At 62.6% G+C, this 16,810-nt stretch overlaps 1 protein-coding gene across 1 annotated transcript in view; it reads right to left on the reverse strand.

The window, feature by feature from the left end:
- ADGRA1 (adhesion G protein-coupled receptor A1) overlaps positions 1–13,949 on the reverse strand; it is a 34,048-nt gene extending 20,099 nt beyond the window's left edge. The window contains exons 1-4 of the mRNA XM_036829170.1: positions 13,817–13,949; positions 12,933–13,125; positions 5,313–5,440; positions 3,899–4,022 (exon numbers count right to left, since the gene is read on the reverse strand). Coding sequence (XP_036685065.1) covers positions 3,899–4,022; positions 5,313–5,440; positions 12,933–12,935 — 255 coding nt within the window. The 5' untranslated portion in view covers positions 12,936–13,125; positions 13,817–13,949. The remainder of the gene's footprint in view (positions 1–3,898; positions 4,023–5,312; positions 5,441–12,932; positions 13,126–13,816) is intronic.
- Positions 13,950–16,810: the final 2,861 nt, after the last annotated feature.

The raw sequence follows: 16,810 nt of genomic DNA on the forward strand, positions 1-16,810 counted from the left end.
GTGTTTGCGGCTCGGGGGTGAGATAAAGCGCTTCGGGGTCAGAGGCTGAAGTTCACTCCCTGCCAGTCGGAGTCGCTCATTACTATGGCAACAGCCCCAGTTGCCCATGGCGGCGGCTCTGCCTTAGCTGATTACATATTCCACACCCCGTCATCCCTATCCGATTCTGTAAAATGAGGTTACCTTTGAAGTAATAACCTGACATTTCGCAATGACAAGTAAAATATAGCTGTAATTGTAAGGATGTCAATGTTTAAGGAATACAGAGATTCTGTGAATAAAGGTAAAACATCGCACCATTATAATGATTTATCAAATCCAGGGTTCAATTTTTACTTATGAGAAGGCTCCGTAGTAATCGGTGAGAACGCTGTGGGGTGGTGGGAAACTCCCCGGGCTGTGTTTACGGTTTCAGATGGCTCCCTTCAGGTGGGAGAGCCCAGCCTTTCCCTCGGCCTGGCCTGGGCCTTGTGATGGGGCCGTGTGTGCCTGGGGCCTTGAGCTCACGGCCTCATCCCAGCCTGGCCGAGAGGAGGAGGCATGAGGAACTGAGGGGCCAGGACTCCCTGCACCAGAAGCAGGAGGAAAGGGGACCGTGTGGGCCTGGCCCTTGACTGAAGGACAGCAGAGTGGCTCTCATCATGTGTAAGTAGAAACAGTCAGAGACACGTCCTTGGAAGGAACGCCACCCTCGGCCTCTGGAGCTGGTCCCAGGCCGGGAAGAGGACCCGGAGCCCAGAGCGGGGGCAGGGAGGTGGCGGAGCCGGCTGGGCCCTTCATCCGCCTGCTCCGAGCGTCGCCCGGACTGTGCGCGTCTGTGGCTGATGAGAAGGTACACAGAGCAGGACGCTGTCTGCCAGACGCCAGCTTCAGGCTGGACACGTGGAGCGGTCGCAGGGTCGTCACCCTGGCAGACAGACAGCCCCTCCACCATCCCGGCCGCCGTCTGTGCTCCCCGACCCAGGGCTGGCGCTGACGCACCGGGGTTAGCGGGGCCTGTGGCGGCCACCCGTGCCCACGACGTCAAGGAGCCCTTTGGTGAGGCGCGCAGCCGTGGTTTCGTCGCCATAACAACCGTCCGTTCTCTCCAGCCATCCTGAGCTCTGGGCCGCTCCCGTTCCTCATGTCTCTGTAACACGTTTCGCTGTGATGCTTGGACGAGGACGGCTGGCTGCGGGGTCTGCGCCAGGCCTGGGGTGGCGGTGAACCGTTACTGTCCCCGTGCGGGCAGGCTGGCCGCCGGCCGGAGCAAATCCACATTTACGTTGATGCACCGGCTTGTGTGGTCACGGAGGCTGAGACACCCAGAGTTTGCAGCTGGCGGGACAGCCGACGGTGCGGTTTCGGTCTGAGCCCGAATCCAAAGGAGGGAGACTGAGGCCAGCCCCAGGACACACAGGGGTCTCTCTTACTCAGACTTCTGTTCTGTCCAGGCCCGCGGGGACTGGATGAGGCTGGCGTTGGGGAGGACAGTCTGCTCTCCTCGGGCCACGGCTCGAATGTTCACCTCACGCTGAAACACCCTCACAGACACGCGCAGAAAGTTGTTTGCACCATGACCGGTCGGCTCGACACAGGACGTCAACCTTCACACCTTCCAGCCGTCCTGGTCCTGGGCTGTGTCCCCTGGGCTCTCTCTCTTCCAGCGAGTGGCGGCCCCACGGCTGTGGCTACCCAGCCCCGCACCTGCTCTCTCTCCCCATCTCTCCTCTGGGCCCTTGGTGGGCGCCGTTCAGCCCGTGTGTGGCCGGCCGTCCTGCTGGAATCCTGTTCTCACTGCCCCAGAGCTGGCCCACTGCTGGTTTGCGAGAGAGAGCGAGGCCCTGATTCCTTCTGGAAACGTGGTCAGGAAGCCAGGCCAGCACGGACTCCAGAGCCAAGGCTGCTCCCCGACAGGGCCATGAGGTTGTCACTACAAGGGGACCGAGCATGGCTGACACCAACAGGACCTCTGCAGATCCTGCCTCTCCAGACCCTCCAGGCCTGTCCGCCCCCATCCACCACACACTTCGGGGTCCAACCGGCTGCACCGGCCAGGCCTCGGCTGCCACAAGGACGCCTGGCCCCCGGAGCCTCTGTCTGGGCTGGCAGTCTTGGGGTCAGTTCCCGGTTGGGGGGGCGGGGCTCCCAGGCCTGTAAGGGCCGTGATGACCTGAGGGGCTGGGGGTGCCTGGAGCTGGCTGCCACTGCAGGGTCCCGGCATGTGGAGCGCTGCTGGCAAAGTGTGGATTAAAGATAACAATCCATTTCACTGCTTCCAGACGGCTCCACGTCTCAGCAGGTGTTCACAGGCGGACGGTAAATTGGATTTCCCGGGGCTCTCCCAGGGGGTGTTTCCACGCTATCGAGAGGCTTCCGGAAGCGTGTCTGCCCCTCTGCGTGGTTTTCAGGGATGTGCTGGTGACTTTTCTGCTGGGGTCCAGGAACAGGTGGCAGAATCGGCTTCCCAGTGGGACGGTTGGCCCTAACATGGATTTGCAGAAAAGCGACCTCTCTTCTGTGTAGAGGCGCCTGGGGAGACTGGGCCACAGGGCCCCCGGGTCCTGTCTCATGGGTCTGGCACCTTGTTTGCAGGGGGGAGGCATCGGGGGAGGAGCTCACAGCCTGATTCCTCCCCAAGGTACCTCTGTGGGGGCAGCCTCTTGCCCCTGATACCCAGGAGTCGCCCAGCTGCTGCCGTCTGTGCAGGAGGACAAGTCATTTTTCGTGTGGACAAGGGGCGTGGAGGTCAGGTAACTGGGCTGCAGCAGACTTCACGGCTGTCAATAAACTGTTGTTGAATTCACACAACCAAGGCTGCGAGGGGTGCATGTGACGTCCCGGTGGGTGCTGGCAGAGACGCTCCCTCCACATGGTCCAAGCAGATGGACACACACCAAATGAGTCCTTGGTGAGATGCCCTGTGGTCCATGGGGAAGCCCCACCTGGCCCCTGCCTGGGTGCTGGAGGGGTCTGCCCGCCTGGAGGGGACTGTCCACTGGGCTGAGCTGAGGCCAGGAGTAGGCGGGCTGGTGAGAGGCTGGAGGGGGAGAGCACGAGGGGCCTCGATGTCCAGTTGCAAAGGCACCTGGGCCTTCTGTCCTTGACTCACAGTTGACAGAAGGGCCTCTTCTGGGCTCTGTCAGGACCGGAGGGTAGTTCGTACTACCCGCCCTCACCTTCTTTTGGCCGCGCTGCGCGGCATGTGGGATCTTAGTTCCCCGACCAGGGATCAAACCTGTGCCCCCTGCAGTGGAAGCGTGGAGCCTTAACCACTGGACCGCCAGGGAAGTCCCTTTCCCCCCTTTTAAGGAAGGTCAGGCGGGGCTGTGGGGTGGGAAGAAGACCCCTCTGTGCCTTCTTCTCGATGCTCCCCTTTCACCTGAGGGGGCCAGACCTCCCCAGCACAAGACCGCCGAGTCCCACTTGGAGGGTGGGGCCCGCATGTCTCTTCCATGGCCCCGCATACCTGGCGACCCACCAGTGATGGCACTCTCTCCCTGACGAGGAGCTGCGGCACCTACATCCATGGACTCTTACCTGGGCCGAGGGAGCAGGGGGTCCCGCCCCTGTGCTCCTACCCCACCTGTCTCTGCAGGAGAGGCAGGTCGCGTCCCTCTTTCTGCGATGAGCCCCGGACTATGAATGTCTCATTAACATGTCACCATAGGCCTTGGAGAAAACTGGTCCGATTGGAAAAGAAACTAAATGACATGATCAAATGCTGAGCAAATCGGTCAGACTCACACGGGAGAGGTGTAGACGCACTGGGTGCCTAACTGTCCCCTTCACGAGAAGCCTGAACAAGCACTCGAATGTGGTTTCGTACCCAAGACGGTTATCACGAACTTCCCCTTTGGTAGGAGAGTCGACAAACACTTCAGATTTTGTAGCAAAATGAAGACCCAACAGCACTCACCGCCTGGCACAGGATCGGGTACTTGGTGCGGTTGATCCCACCAGCAAACACGGAGAAGGTCAGGGCCGCGTGGAAGCAGAAGTTCAGGAGCGTGTGCCGGCCCTTCCGGCTGATCCGGATGGCGCTGCGGGAACGGAGATTTCAGGTCAGGAACCGGCCGCTCAGGGCAGAGCGTAGACGTGAACCCTTTTCTCCAAATGCCAGGTCCCGTCCACGCGGGGAATGGGCTGAAGACCTCGGAGTGGGACGGAGACGGGCAGGGAAAAGCACACCAGAGAGACCAGGTCGGGGAAAGATGGATGGACACGCTGAATCCACCTTAGCACGTGGCCTTGGGTGGTTTGTTGGAAAATCGCCCTGGAATGCTGTGACTGGAAGGTCTCTGGTCATTGGACAGATGAGGACCTTGAGGCCCTGGGACTCTATGATTTGTCCAATGTCACAGAGGGAGGATGAGGAGGAAACCCAGTCCCGCCTCCTGGTTCCCCAGACAGAGTTCTTCCCTCTCTGAGCAGAGGCTGTACCTTACGAGGAGGCCGTGATTGACTGTCTCTGACATGATCCCCTGTAGCCGGGCCTGTACCTGGATAGGACGCTGCCTGTGGCTGTGAACATACCCATGACCAGGCCCCAGCCCTGGCGATGGACAAAGTGAAATTTCTTAGCCTATGCCTGCAGCTGTGATTATGACCACAGCTTCTCTGTGGCCTTGAACACACCCAGGCCTCTACCTATGACCATGGCCTTGGACATGCCCAAGCATCTACCTGTGACCATGGCCTTGGACATGCCCAAGCCTCTACCTATGACCCTGGCCTTGGACACGCCCAAGCCTCTTCCCCTGACCGTGGCCTTGGACACGCCCAAGCCTCTACCTATGACCATGGCCATGGCATACCCAAGCTTCTTCCCATGACCATGGTCATGACTGTGGCCTAGGCTTTGCCCATGACTTTGATTGTGGACTTGACCGTGATGGCGACCAGGACCCCTCCTCACATTACCCAGCGCATCTTCAAGTGATGCCCCACCCCCTCCAGGCAGACGTGGCCAGGAAACCAGCTCTGTAGAAAACCAGCTGGACTCCCCTGTCGATGAAAAGCAGAGGGCAAGACTGCTCGAAGTTTCCGCAGCTGCTCTAACTTCCTCAGGCCACGGGCTGTCGGGGCCCCTGAACGGACACGGCGCCACTGGAGAAAGAGCGCGTGCCACCTGATTTGATGAGCACGGGGAGGCCCGGGATGGAAGGCGAGGCTGTCCCCCAGCACTTGGCCACCCTCGGCCGCCAGAGCCATCTGGGCGCTGGGCAGGCTCAAGCCGGCCGGCTGCCTGTGAAGTACCTTCCAGGGACTCCTTGCTACGTGAGGGCAGGAGAGGGCTTGCCCTTGAAGGTGAGGGGCAGAGCGGGCCTTACCTCTGGTGGACGACGTAGGTGATGGCGGAGGCCAGCAGACAGAGCAGCATGACGGCCGTGCAGGCATACACCACGGGGTGCAGGAACTCCCCTGGGGACTGGGGCAGGGACAGGACGGTCCTCAAATCCTGGGAAGGACATGGAGCACACCCATGTGACCAAGGTGGCCGGGCTGTCCCCCGGTCCAGCCTCTGCCCGGCAAGGGGCTGGAAGCATTTCCTGGATCGCGTGGAGGTTCGCAGGTCTCAGCAGAAATGGTCGGCCTGGGGCGGGGGGGGGGGCCCACCAGGGGAGCACTCAGGGCAGGTGGCGTGTGGCCTCGTGGGCCCCCCACCAGTCCACTCAGCTGCGGGCGCCTCTGGGGGCTCTGACGGCCAGCTCCCCAAGGGCAGCCCCCTGAACACCCGGCTCCTGCTTCTGTCAAATGCCCTTGTACGATGGCACAACTGGCCCCCATGAGGCTTGTGTCAGGTTACCCCCGAGTCCACTCCGGGCCTCACACCCACTGCAATGCTGCTTTTAGTGGTCTCCCAGGAGAATTTGTGTCATTTCAGTAAGTCTGCCCAGAGGTGACTCAGGTCAGTGGGGGAAGAGCAGCAGGTGTGAGCAGGCTTGAGAACCCCGGGTGCACCACCTTCACTGTTTGTCACAGCCCAGGTAAAGGGCTGAAGGTCAGGGTTCAAAGGACATCCATTTTCCCTGGAGGATGTAAGACTGAGGGCAGAATGTCCCGGGCTGGACATTCAGAGCTGAGGGAGGTTCTGTCTTTTTATTCATCAGGTAAGCGAGGCCCCCTGCGTCAGGCGCTGGGGTTCAGAGGCCAACCCCCGACGCAGCCCCGGAAGTGCCCTGCATCGGAGCTGCATTCCAAGGGCGAGCCCGGGCACACCTGCCAGGGGCACCCCCAGGGCCGGTGAGGACCCGGAGGGGCGCGGGGCACACGAGGCTGGGAGGTAGGGGTGAGAGCCTGCGGCACCCACCTCTGACCTCTGACCCTCTGCCCGCACCGAGCCCTGCTCTGGTCGCTTCGTGTGGTACAAGTCGTCGAGTCACACGTGAAGCCCGCTGTGGACTGAGTTTTCCCCACCATCCGGAGGGCGTGGCTTTTAGGGACGTGGCTCAGGTTGGGTAGGGTCCTCGGGTGGCCCTGACCAAAGGGACAAGAGTCCCTGTAAGAAGGGGCCGGCAGAGGAGAGGACAGCACCAGCACACGGCGGGACGGGCTGTCTACACCGCAAGGAGAGGCCTCGGGAGAAGCCAACCTGCAGGTGCCTGGACCTTGGGCGTCCAGCCTCCTGGACTCTGGTTTAAGCCGCCTGCTCTGAGGGACTTTGTCACGGCCGCCCCAGGGGACAAGCTGAGCGGTGCTCTGGTTCCCACTGCCCAGGTCAGAGGGTGGAGCCCTTGCTCGATGCCCCAGCCTGAATGCCCTGCTCTGCTCCCACGGCCCTGGGGGACACGCTGGGCTCTGGGGAGCAGGCTGGGGGCCACTGCCCACAGGCTGAGCTGGGCCTGTGGAGGGCTGCCTGGCATCCCCTGGGGGACCACCTGAGCTGCGCCGGCTGTGACCACGTGGCTGGTGGTCAGAGCTAGGGGTCTGCCGTCGTGCTGGCCCCATTCCCGCAGACCGCAGGGGCGTCCAAGGCTGACGCCCCCGCCCCAGGCCCAGAGCAGCTCCAACTGGTGCCTCCCTGGGCTGCGAGGACAGCGGAGGTGGCTGGCGGCTCCTCCAGGATGGGGTCGTGGGGAGCAGAGAGGCACCCCGAGAAGGCCTTGGCCTGTCACAGCAGGAGTCAGGAAGCCAGCGCGTCCGGGCTCAGGTGGCTTCTCTCCTCGTGGATGTTCCTGGAGGCCCGGCCAGCCAGGGGACGCGCTCAAAGGAGCCACCCTGGGCCCCAGCTGGGGCCTCTGCACCCCGACTTTGCTCCGACGCAGGAACTTTGGTGAGGAGGTCGCTGTTGTCATGGCAACAGCTGATTGAATTTGGTCACTGGGAAGAGGCACCGAGTGACCTGGACGCCGAGGGGGCCTCAGCGTCTGGCTGCCCAGGGTCCCCACTGTCCAGTGAAGCCAGAAATAGCGCCCTGCCCAGAATAAGCAGGCGGTCGGGGAAGGGCGCCGCGGCTGCCCTCGTGCTGCAGGCCTGACCGTCCACGGGCCGGGAAGCCTGAAGCGCAGGTGTAGACGCGCACAGAACCCCAACGGCTCCCGTCCAGACACCCAGGGTGTCAGCAGGATGCACGCTGCGCTCACAGCCCAAATCCGTGGAGTCACGAGCTCAGGAGGAAAGGCAGCCAAGAAACGCCAGCCTCAAGGTGACTGGGACGCAGAGGCTGCACGTCCCCAGGGGAGACCTGGAGGTCCCGCCCACTCCAGATGCCCGGGAAGCCTCGGCACAGGGGAGGGTCTGTGGTCAAATCCCAGCAGGGCTCACACCGCCCCCAGGGGAGCACGAAGGCTGCTGGGCCCTCTGTCCTGCAACCAGGAGCCTCCATCTGGGCAAGGATGGGCCTCTGTGACGAGGGGCAGGATGGTCTCCTGGTGGAGAATAGATGTTTCGCAAGAAAGAGAGGGCAGCTTGCCATTCTTACTTCCCGGGGGCGTTCAGCTCCCACTAGCGTCCTGCCTGCCAGGGGCCCTCACGCATCCTGAATTCTGGAGCATTTGCCGTCAGGCGACGGCGGGAAGGGGGCTCACGAGGCCCAATAGTCCCAGGGTGTTTCTGCATTTGTCAGGCTCCGCGGGCACCAGCCTCCTGCCAGATGCAACTCACTGCAAACGTCGAGGAAAGGCAGGTTTTCCTGGTCAAGCCCTGATATCTCCGAGAGTCATCAGCCGGGAGTGTTGGATTCAGGTCTGACTGGGCACTGGCGGCGTCCCTGGGCCTGTGCGTGTCGTCCTTTTCATGGGAGACGATGGTGTGTCCCTCCTGTGACATCAGCCGGGGCTGAGACCCCCTGACTCTTCACAAAGGTGCACTCGGGCCTCTGTTACTGGTTTCATGTCCACACGCGAGAGCCGCTCCGGGTCTGGCCCGTCCGGTTCTCTCACTGACTCAGTCGGAACCCGTGTCCTGGTGTCTCTCCTGGAGCTGAGGGACCCGGGGTGGGTCCACCCCCTCTGGGGGGCTTACAAGCCCCTTCCCCACCTTTTCCGGGTGCTGTCACCTGCACTGCTTCCCCTAAAGACTGAGGTCAGACCCCTGACTCTTTCTGGGGTTGGGGGAGGGATGGCGGAGGAGGGGGGTGAACAAAGCAAGCACTTGCTTCCTGATGCAGCGTCCACAGCAATGGCCTGATGCCCTGGGTCCGAGGGCCACAGGTGCATCTGACCCACGATGGGGGAGCCCATGCAGTGCCTGGACCTTCGGTGGAGAGCTTACCTCCAAAAGCATCTTATCTGCCAGTTTCTATTCACACACGCAAAACCCCTGTACGTTAAGCCTAGTAAGAGCCAGAACTGGTTTTCCTGCAGCAGGAAAGCATCTCAGAGCATCCGTTCAAGACACAGAGGCGTTTCCTGAGGATGACGCCCAGCCTGTCATTGGACCAGCCCAGAGGTCACCCTGCCTTTGGACCCCTTCCTTCTCGTCCGAGGGCCCAGTTTTGAGGCTTCTCACGGTGGTGAGGGGCGTCTCCGACCCCGCAGCAGCTGCATCCACAATATATGATTTAGGAGAAACAGATTTAATTCCACTTGGCCTCCTATTTTTTTCCCTTTCTCCAAATCAGAGTTATCAACAGTGCTTTCTACATTTTTAGAGGTGACATTTAAAATTCAAAGTAAGTAATGCAAAATGGCGATGTATTTTATATTTTAAAGTTCACACATGTACAAGTTCCTCTTGGAAGAAGCTACTCTGCAAGTGTTCCACAGGCAAAACCCTTATGATGGTCCAGTATGTGGTCAGACAGCATTGGATGAACAAGTCCCTCAGAGGCTGTGGAACCAGCGGTGCTCTGGGGACCAGCGACAGTGGATGGAGCGTTGACCTCAGAGCAGAGAGGCTGGAGAGAGGTCCAGAGAACCCACAGAGGAAGAGGGGAGGCGAAGGCAACGCCCAGTGGACGAGGCCACGCACCAGGTGCCGGGAGCCGCGGTGCTGCCCGGCTGTGGGGCTGAAGCCCGCAATTCCTGCTCACGTCTGTGCCTGCAGGATGACCGGCGGGGCTGCGGGAGAAGCTACAGCCAAGGTGTGTCTCCTCCGGGGACCCCGGGCTCCTGCTTCCCCGTGGAGCCTGCAATGGTCCCAGGGCAGCAGTCCCCGTGCTGCTTGGTTTGAATTTCCCCTTTTCCTTTGCACCTCATTATGATTTTAGTTGGATGTGTCCTTTGTGGTACGTTCTGCAATCAAACAAATCGGGATGTTAAGAAAGACAAGAAGAAAGGAGGGAAGAGGTCAGGTCAGGTGTCGCTTGTCTGATCAAAAGCGGCAAATTGGCCTCTCTGGGCCGCGGTGCAGACCGTCTACGGGCGTCCCTCCCGCGTGGCCAGGCATCCAGACTGGGCCTTCGGGTGTCTGGAGGTAGGCAGGTCCTTCCACCCGGGCTTGTCCCGACCAAGGCTGAACTCTGTGGAGCCCGCGGCCCCTCGTCTGCTTTTTGGGGGCGATCCTGCTGACCTGTCGGCCTTCCCTGAGGGAGTCCCGGGGGAGAGGCAGACGCAGATGAGCCACCTCTTCACTCGGAGCACAGGTTGCCCCGATTGGACGTTTGTGTGGTGTGTAGCCACCTTCCTTTGAGGGTGGGTGGGCTGGTCTAATTATGGAGAACTTTGGAGAAAAGACATCGAGAAATACGACGGGCTTTCCTTCAGGACTGGGGTTACTTGCTTAAAACCGTCAACAGTAAGGGGAGGCCTGAGGTGGGCGACAAACTCTGTGAGATGAAGGCAGGTTTTATAAGTTGTTAGAAATCTAAATATTGGACTGAATAGAAAGCAGCAAACTGGAGGAACTCACGGAAGCGCTGAGGCTGGAGCTTCGCAGGCGGGCAGCGGGCGGGTCGGAGTGGGAGCCCCCCCACAGGCTTGGCCCGGGTTCCACTGGCTCAGAGGGAGCCCACGGATGCCCTGCGGGCCCCCAGCCCCCTGCTGATCCTCGGCACCGGCTTCCCGGGCCCCTCCCTGCCTCCACCCTGGTCTCTCTGGGGTTTTACTTCCACCCTTCTTGTGGGAACGCGGGTGCTTCTGTGTGGACCGGGGCGTCCTGCGTGGTGTCTGCCCTTGGGGCGGCCTGGCCTCTCAGCCTGTCCCGGCTCCAGGCCCTGCAGGGCCTGGCGAAGGTCACCCCGACTCAAAGCCAGCGGGGCTGCCACTGCAGCCGCCTCCTGGGCCCGGGCCACACTGATGCGCCATCGCCGAGCGGGTCTCCGTGGCACTCAGGCCACCGCATCGGTGAGCGGGTGGGCTCCCCCTCTGGGCCCCACTTGAAGCCACAGGGGCTGCGGGGAAGCCGCGTGGGGAGGCCACGTACACCATTCCTGCCGCCCAGCTAATCCCCTGCGATGGGTATGGCCAGAGAGCAGCGGCGGTGCCAGCACCGCCCGCGGGACCGCCGGATGCCACACTCAGGAAGGAAAGAGTGCCCAGGCTTGGACGGTTTTTACTCCAGTTCCAGATGTGTCTGTTTGTTCCCTTGGAGAGCGCTGTTCTCTGCGCTAACGGTGAGGATCACAGGGGAGCGCGAGGGGCAAAGTCACACGCATTTTGGGACCTGCTTGAACTTGAGTATCCATGGCATCATTGCAGAAGCAGCAGTGCAGTCAGATCCTGTTTTACACTCTGATGAGGGTCAGCGCTGGGCAGGTGTTGGGGCCTGGGCGTTACCTGCTGGAGACCAGGCTGCAGGGTGCAGGCCCCCAGCCCCTCAGCCCCCAGCGGAACGCCTGGGTGTTCACCACCCTGTTGGTGCCGAGGGCACACAGGCAACTCGCTCGGAAGGAGGCACAGGTGCCAGAAAGCCTGCCCGAAGACGCTCAGGGTTCAGCCCGGTTCAAACCGGGGTCGTGGCCTCCAGGACACCTCGGTGCCATTACACTCAGGAGCTGGTCAGGGCAGCTGACTTCCAGGGCCAGGCCCGAGCAGGTGGCCGGAGCGTGGCAGCCTGGGGCACGGGGCCGGAGCTGCCCCCGCTGGCTTTCCTCCCCGCGGCCCCCAGGGGCCGCAGGCGTCTCACCCACAGGCTCCCAGACACAGGCAGGAAAGTGCTTGCAGCAGAGCTGCAGCACCACACGTGAGGTTGGCATCTCTATTCCTCTCAGAAGCTCTCTCCAGTGTGAATGTTATTTGTTAGCGATAAAAACCCAACAAACTGCTGAGATTCCAAGCTCTCCAGGCAAGGGTAATCCAGCTGGTTCCCAGAGTCCCAGACTGGCCGGCGTGGAGGGGGCTGGGAGCTGGGGGGAGGGTGTGGATGGACTTGGAGGAAGGAGGGTGCTTGGCGGCCTGGGCGGCCCTGCAGATTTGCACAGAAGGGCTGGAGGGTCAGAGACGGAGGCGAAGACGGGGCCTGACGCTGGGGCACCTGGATCACGTGTGGTGGGGCCCCCGGGGGCGGTGCTGCCCCCCTCCCCCGTTCACCCTTCATCTGCCAATGACAGGACCCATTTTGCAAATGAGGATCTAAATTCGAGGATGCAAAGCTTCAAACGCGGCCAACCCGGAGGCCCTGGCTTGTTGCGGGGTGGTGCCTGCAGGCAACAGGTGACGGGCTCAGAGCTGGGGTGCGGGCCGGGCTGCGCCTGGAACACACGCCCTCAGACGCCTGAGAGGCAGGTGGCGCGGCAGCTCTGAGAGATGATGCCGACCTTTGGCAAAAAGCATCTCTCTTGTTTGGACATTTCTAATCCAACAGGAAGAAAATGAGCAAGTGACTCAGACACAGCCCTGCTTGTGAAGAGTCGGGTCTGCACTGACGACCCACTGTCGGTGTCCGAGCCTCGGCCACTGTGGCCGCGCTGTCCTCGGCCATCGGCGTTCTCTGCGTGCGCTCGGCCGCTGTCCCTCACGAGCACGCACAACGCGTTATTTACTCAGCACCACCCTTTCCGGAATCCAAGCCAGCGGCAACCACAGGGAAGCACCCCAAGCCTGCAGGCCGAGCCCCACGCAGCCGGCCGCACCCCCTTTTCTGGTGAGAGCGGCGTCCTCTGTGCTTGTCGAACGTGCCTCTGAAGCCCACCCGCATCCCCTGCCATTCAGCCAACTTTCTGACGGGAAGGGGGCCGGCAGGGCCGCAGCCGGAGGGCTGTGTGCGGGGCCTGGGGCCAGGAGAGGGAGGGCCCCGGCCCGGGGTCAGAGAGGTTTTCACAGGTCACGGGTTGAGCCTGGGTGGTGGTGGGACACTGTGTCTTCCACTGATTCAGTGATTCAACGCTGCAGCACGTCTGCCACTAATTAGTATGAGCTACGCCGAGCAGCCGCTGACGAGCAACGGAGCAGGCAGCCCGCGGCCCCCCTTCCGCCCCGGCCCCGCCCCCAGGGCCCCTGGCCGCAGGGCCAGCATGCGCCCACCGCCCCCGGCTGACCACAAGGCAGCTCGCTCTCCCTGCCTGGGGATCCGTGAGTGGCGGTGGCAGCCTCGGCCTGCCCCCCCCCGACCCGGCCCCCGCGTGTACTCACCATGAGCACAGTGAAGTTACTGAAGTGTGAGCAGGGGATGGAGGTGGTGCCAACGGCACAGCCGATTACGTCGCACCGTTCTCCCCGCCGGCCTCCATGGCCGTCCAGAAGGTCAAGGTCCCAGGCAGCGGCCACGGGGTCGAGCCCTGGGCGACCGTGATGGGGCGGGAGAGGGTGAAGAGGCCGCCCCCATCTGCGAAGACAGGGCAGGTCAGGGTGGGTGGGGGTTCTCCCTGCCACCTGCAACTAGCACCCACCCACAGGGCAGCCCCCCAGGTGCCGCCGGCAGCAGCTCCTTCCGAAGTTTGCCCCCATCTCCTCTCCCCTCGACCCAGCCAGCCTGTCGGAGTGTCTGGCTTGGGGTATCTGAGTCAGGCAGAGGCTCTGGGGACCACCTGGGGCCTCAGAGCCTTAGAGGGACGGTGCCCCCGGGGAGCACTTCCTTCTCCATATTTAAAAACCAACCTCCGCTCGCCATCCCAGCGCGAGACACTCAGCCCAACCTCAGGCTGCAGAAGACACGTACAGCATGTCTGTCAGTTTAAGTCAAGAGGCTCCAGTAACACCCAACGGACAGCCAGACCTGGGAGGGCAACGCTTCCGCTGCCCGAACGTGGCCAGACCTCACGGGCTGGCGTCTCCCACACAGATCAGTTTATCTGGTGGCTCCGTGCCGTCTGTGTAACCCAAAGTTGTTGAGAATCTGCATTTGGAAGGGCAGGAGCTGCTCACTCCTGGTTGGCACGGATGCCCAGGAAGCGGCCAGGGCAGTGTACGCTGCGGCCACCGGGCTCCGACCTCGCCTCCCCCCGCGTCCTGCTGCCTCCTCGCCCGGGGGCCCACCTGCCGCGCGGACCCCGGAGAAACGCAGCCCAACTTCTCACCTATTTTGGCAAAAACAGCAGGAGTGGCAGCGGTCTTGCGCTTCCTGTTGGCGAGAGGCGGTGAGTTCCCGGGTCTGGGAGCAGTTTTCCACCCCAGGGGCAGCGCTGGAGCCCGTGAGTGGAGTTATCAACAGATTGCAAGGCTGCAGCCCGGCGATGGCCAGGGCTCTGCACCGGGGAGGGTGTCAGAGCCGGAGGGGCAGGCAGTCACTGCCGTTCTCAGCAGGCGGCCTCCCGGACTCCGGTGAGGAGTGCCGGCGGCCGGCGGCCGGCACCTGCTCCCTCGGGCAGGCGACAGCCAGGGACCAGGGACGGTCGGGAAGCAGGAGCCGTAACCATGGGGATGGGGGAGGCGCTGATGGCGGCGGCCAGCTCCCTGCGGCAGGGTGGGAATGGTTCTTCCCAGCCAGCCCGCCGGCCCCATCACACTGCAGAGCCGATTTAAAGAGACAACCGGCGGTTTTGCCTTCCGTTCCAACAGAATCGGACACCTCACAACAAAACATCTCCCTGAAGAAGGCGGAAGGAGGACTGGCCGATTTTATTTTATTATTACAGGAAACCCCTGTCCACTAGGGCTCTGAGAACAGAAATACAGCCAAGGAAATTGATTTTGGAGGAATTTTCACGGTCCTCATATTAAAATATTCTCAAATCCAAATATGGCCACACCGAGGTGAACCCACGAGTCCGCACCAGCATGAGTCAGCAGTGTGATCGTGCCAGTGTAGACAGGCCTCAGCTGTGCAGAAAGAGGCCCCCAGCCCCCTGCCCAGCCGGGGGCCCAGCCCCCAGCCCCCAGCCCGGGCGGTAGAGCTGGTAATGACAGGGCACGGGAAGGAAGGCGAGTGTGTGGAGGGGAGGGGACAGGAGGAGGGCACCCAGCGGGATCCTGCCTGCGGGGGGGGTGGGCCGCTGCCTGGCCAGCAGGCCTCTGGGTGGGGCCTCCCCACGCTCCTGTCCCTCATCCCACCAGTATTCCCAACGTTCCTGTCTGCACCGCTCCCGGTTCTCCCGTTGCACCACTGTGGGATGCTGTGATGGGTCCTGAACTTCAGCTGAGGGACAGGAAACCCCAAGGGGTGAAGGGAGTTTCCAGTCGCCCAGTGACTGGTGTCAGAGCTGAGTGGAGACCCTCACGCCCAGGCCCGGCCCACCTGGCGTCCTGGGGTGGCTCCCTCAGGGCTGGAGGGCGCTGTGGAGCTCCCTGGGGGCCCGGGTTGATGGTCCTGGACAAGTGCGGCAGTGGAGGAGGTGGGAAGGCCCGCCCAGGATTGGGGGGCCTTTTGCTCAGGCTCCCCCAGGCTGCGGTGGTCCCCACGGGGCTTGTGCCCACCTGCAGCTGCCTCCACAGACTGTCCGGGGAAGGGGCACAGGTGAACACGGGCCAGGGGCTCCCAGACCAGAGGTGACAGAAAGGCAGGTGTGAACAACCCATCACGGGGCCCAGGTGCCCAGGTGGCAGGAGGGCACAAGGAAGAGGCCCTGTGGGGGGCTGTCCCCCTGTCCTGTGCACGGCCTCCTGCGCTGTCCCTGTGCCCTGGCCAGAGAGTAGTGACCCGCCCTGGCCTCAGAGCCGGTGGGGGCCGGGACCAGAGGTGGCTTCTGGGAGAACTTACAGGAGATGCTGTAGGAATGCAGAGGGATGGCGGGGCTGGGGGGCACTGGCCTGGCTTGGGGTGGCCTGGAGGAGCCCCTCCTAGCCCAGGCCTTAGTCCCACCCTGTATGCCCAGGGCCGGGGCCCACAGGCTCTAAAGGGAAAGGCTAGTCAAGCTCCAGACTCGCCAGGGGTCCAGGTGGGGCACACGGAGGGTCCCTGAGTGCTTTGGGGGGCACTGGGGGCTGGGTGGGGTGCACAGAAGGTTCTTGGGTGCTTTGGGAGGTCCCCCGAGGGGGCAGACAGGCCTGTCTGGCTGCTACATCCCGACCCCGTGGGTGCTGGCCCCGGAATCCCAGTGTTAGCCTGGGGGGGGGTTGGAGGCGGGGCGTCTCTCAGGAAGAGGCCGTCCTGGGAGCCACGTCCGCGGGCCTTGGGCTTTGCGACGGTGTGGGGAGCTGGGCCACCCTCAGGGCTGCTGCACCAGCCCTTCCTCGGGCTTGGCTACCCAGTGCCCAGGAGCTGGCACCGAGCTGCCCACAGAGGGGACGCGGGCCCGGCGATGCCCTCACACAGCCCCACACGGTGACCGGGCTCTGTACGCGTTGCAGAGCAGCACACCTGCGAGATGGGGAAACCGGGGCTGTCGGCTGCCTTGCTGGCCACCGGGTCAGAGGGGCAAAGCCAGGCCGGCGAGAGCAGGGCGCTGTCGGCCGGCCCTGTACCCACGACCACTGACACTGCTGGAGCCTCAGGCCTGCTCCCTGACACGACGGCCTCCGCTCAGAGGACCCAGAGGGACCCGCGTGGACGGGGCTGCGTCCCAGAAGTCATGGGTGCCATGCTTTGTGCTGGGGACGCACCCTTGTTTGCTCCTGGGGCCTCAGGGTGGCCTTGGCTGGGGAGCCTCAGGCCACCTTCTGCCCCGTGCCCTGAGCTTCTCTGCCATCCGTGAGCGGAGCCCCTGCTTTCTAGAATTTTCAGCGACCACAGAGCCAGGTTCAGTGGATCCCCGCCCTTTATGGTCTCTAATGCCCCAAACATGTGTCTTCTAGGCACAGGCCTCTCACCGTCACCGAGAACTCACTCCTGAAACCTGTGTGGCTTCTTTGTGGTAAAACAGGTGTCTCCTTCAGCGGGTAGGCTCTCAGCCCTCACTGCACTGAGCCTCTGCCTCCCCCCAGGAAAGACCCCTTTCTGGAACATTCTGTGAGTTCAGGACTCGCCGCCACCGAGGGTCTGTATGCTGCGTGCCCCCCACCTGACCCCCTCTTGGCAGCCCCCCAGCCCTTTATCCAGCCCCTTGGAGGGAGAGTCGCTCCTGAAGCAGGGGTGACCCACGGCTCTGCGGGGCCAGGGCAGGGTGGGCGTGTGGCCAGGACGTGCTCAGGGGCAG

The sequence above is a fragment of the Balaenoptera musculus genome, chromosome 16 (genome assembly GCF_009873245.2).
Source record: "Balaenoptera musculus isolate JJ_BM4_2016_0621 chromosome 16, mBalMus1.pri.v3, whole genome shotgun sequence".
NCBI classification, from domain to species: domain Eukaryota; kingdom Metazoa; phylum Chordata; class Mammalia; order Artiodactyla; family Balaenopteridae; genus Balaenoptera; species Balaenoptera musculus.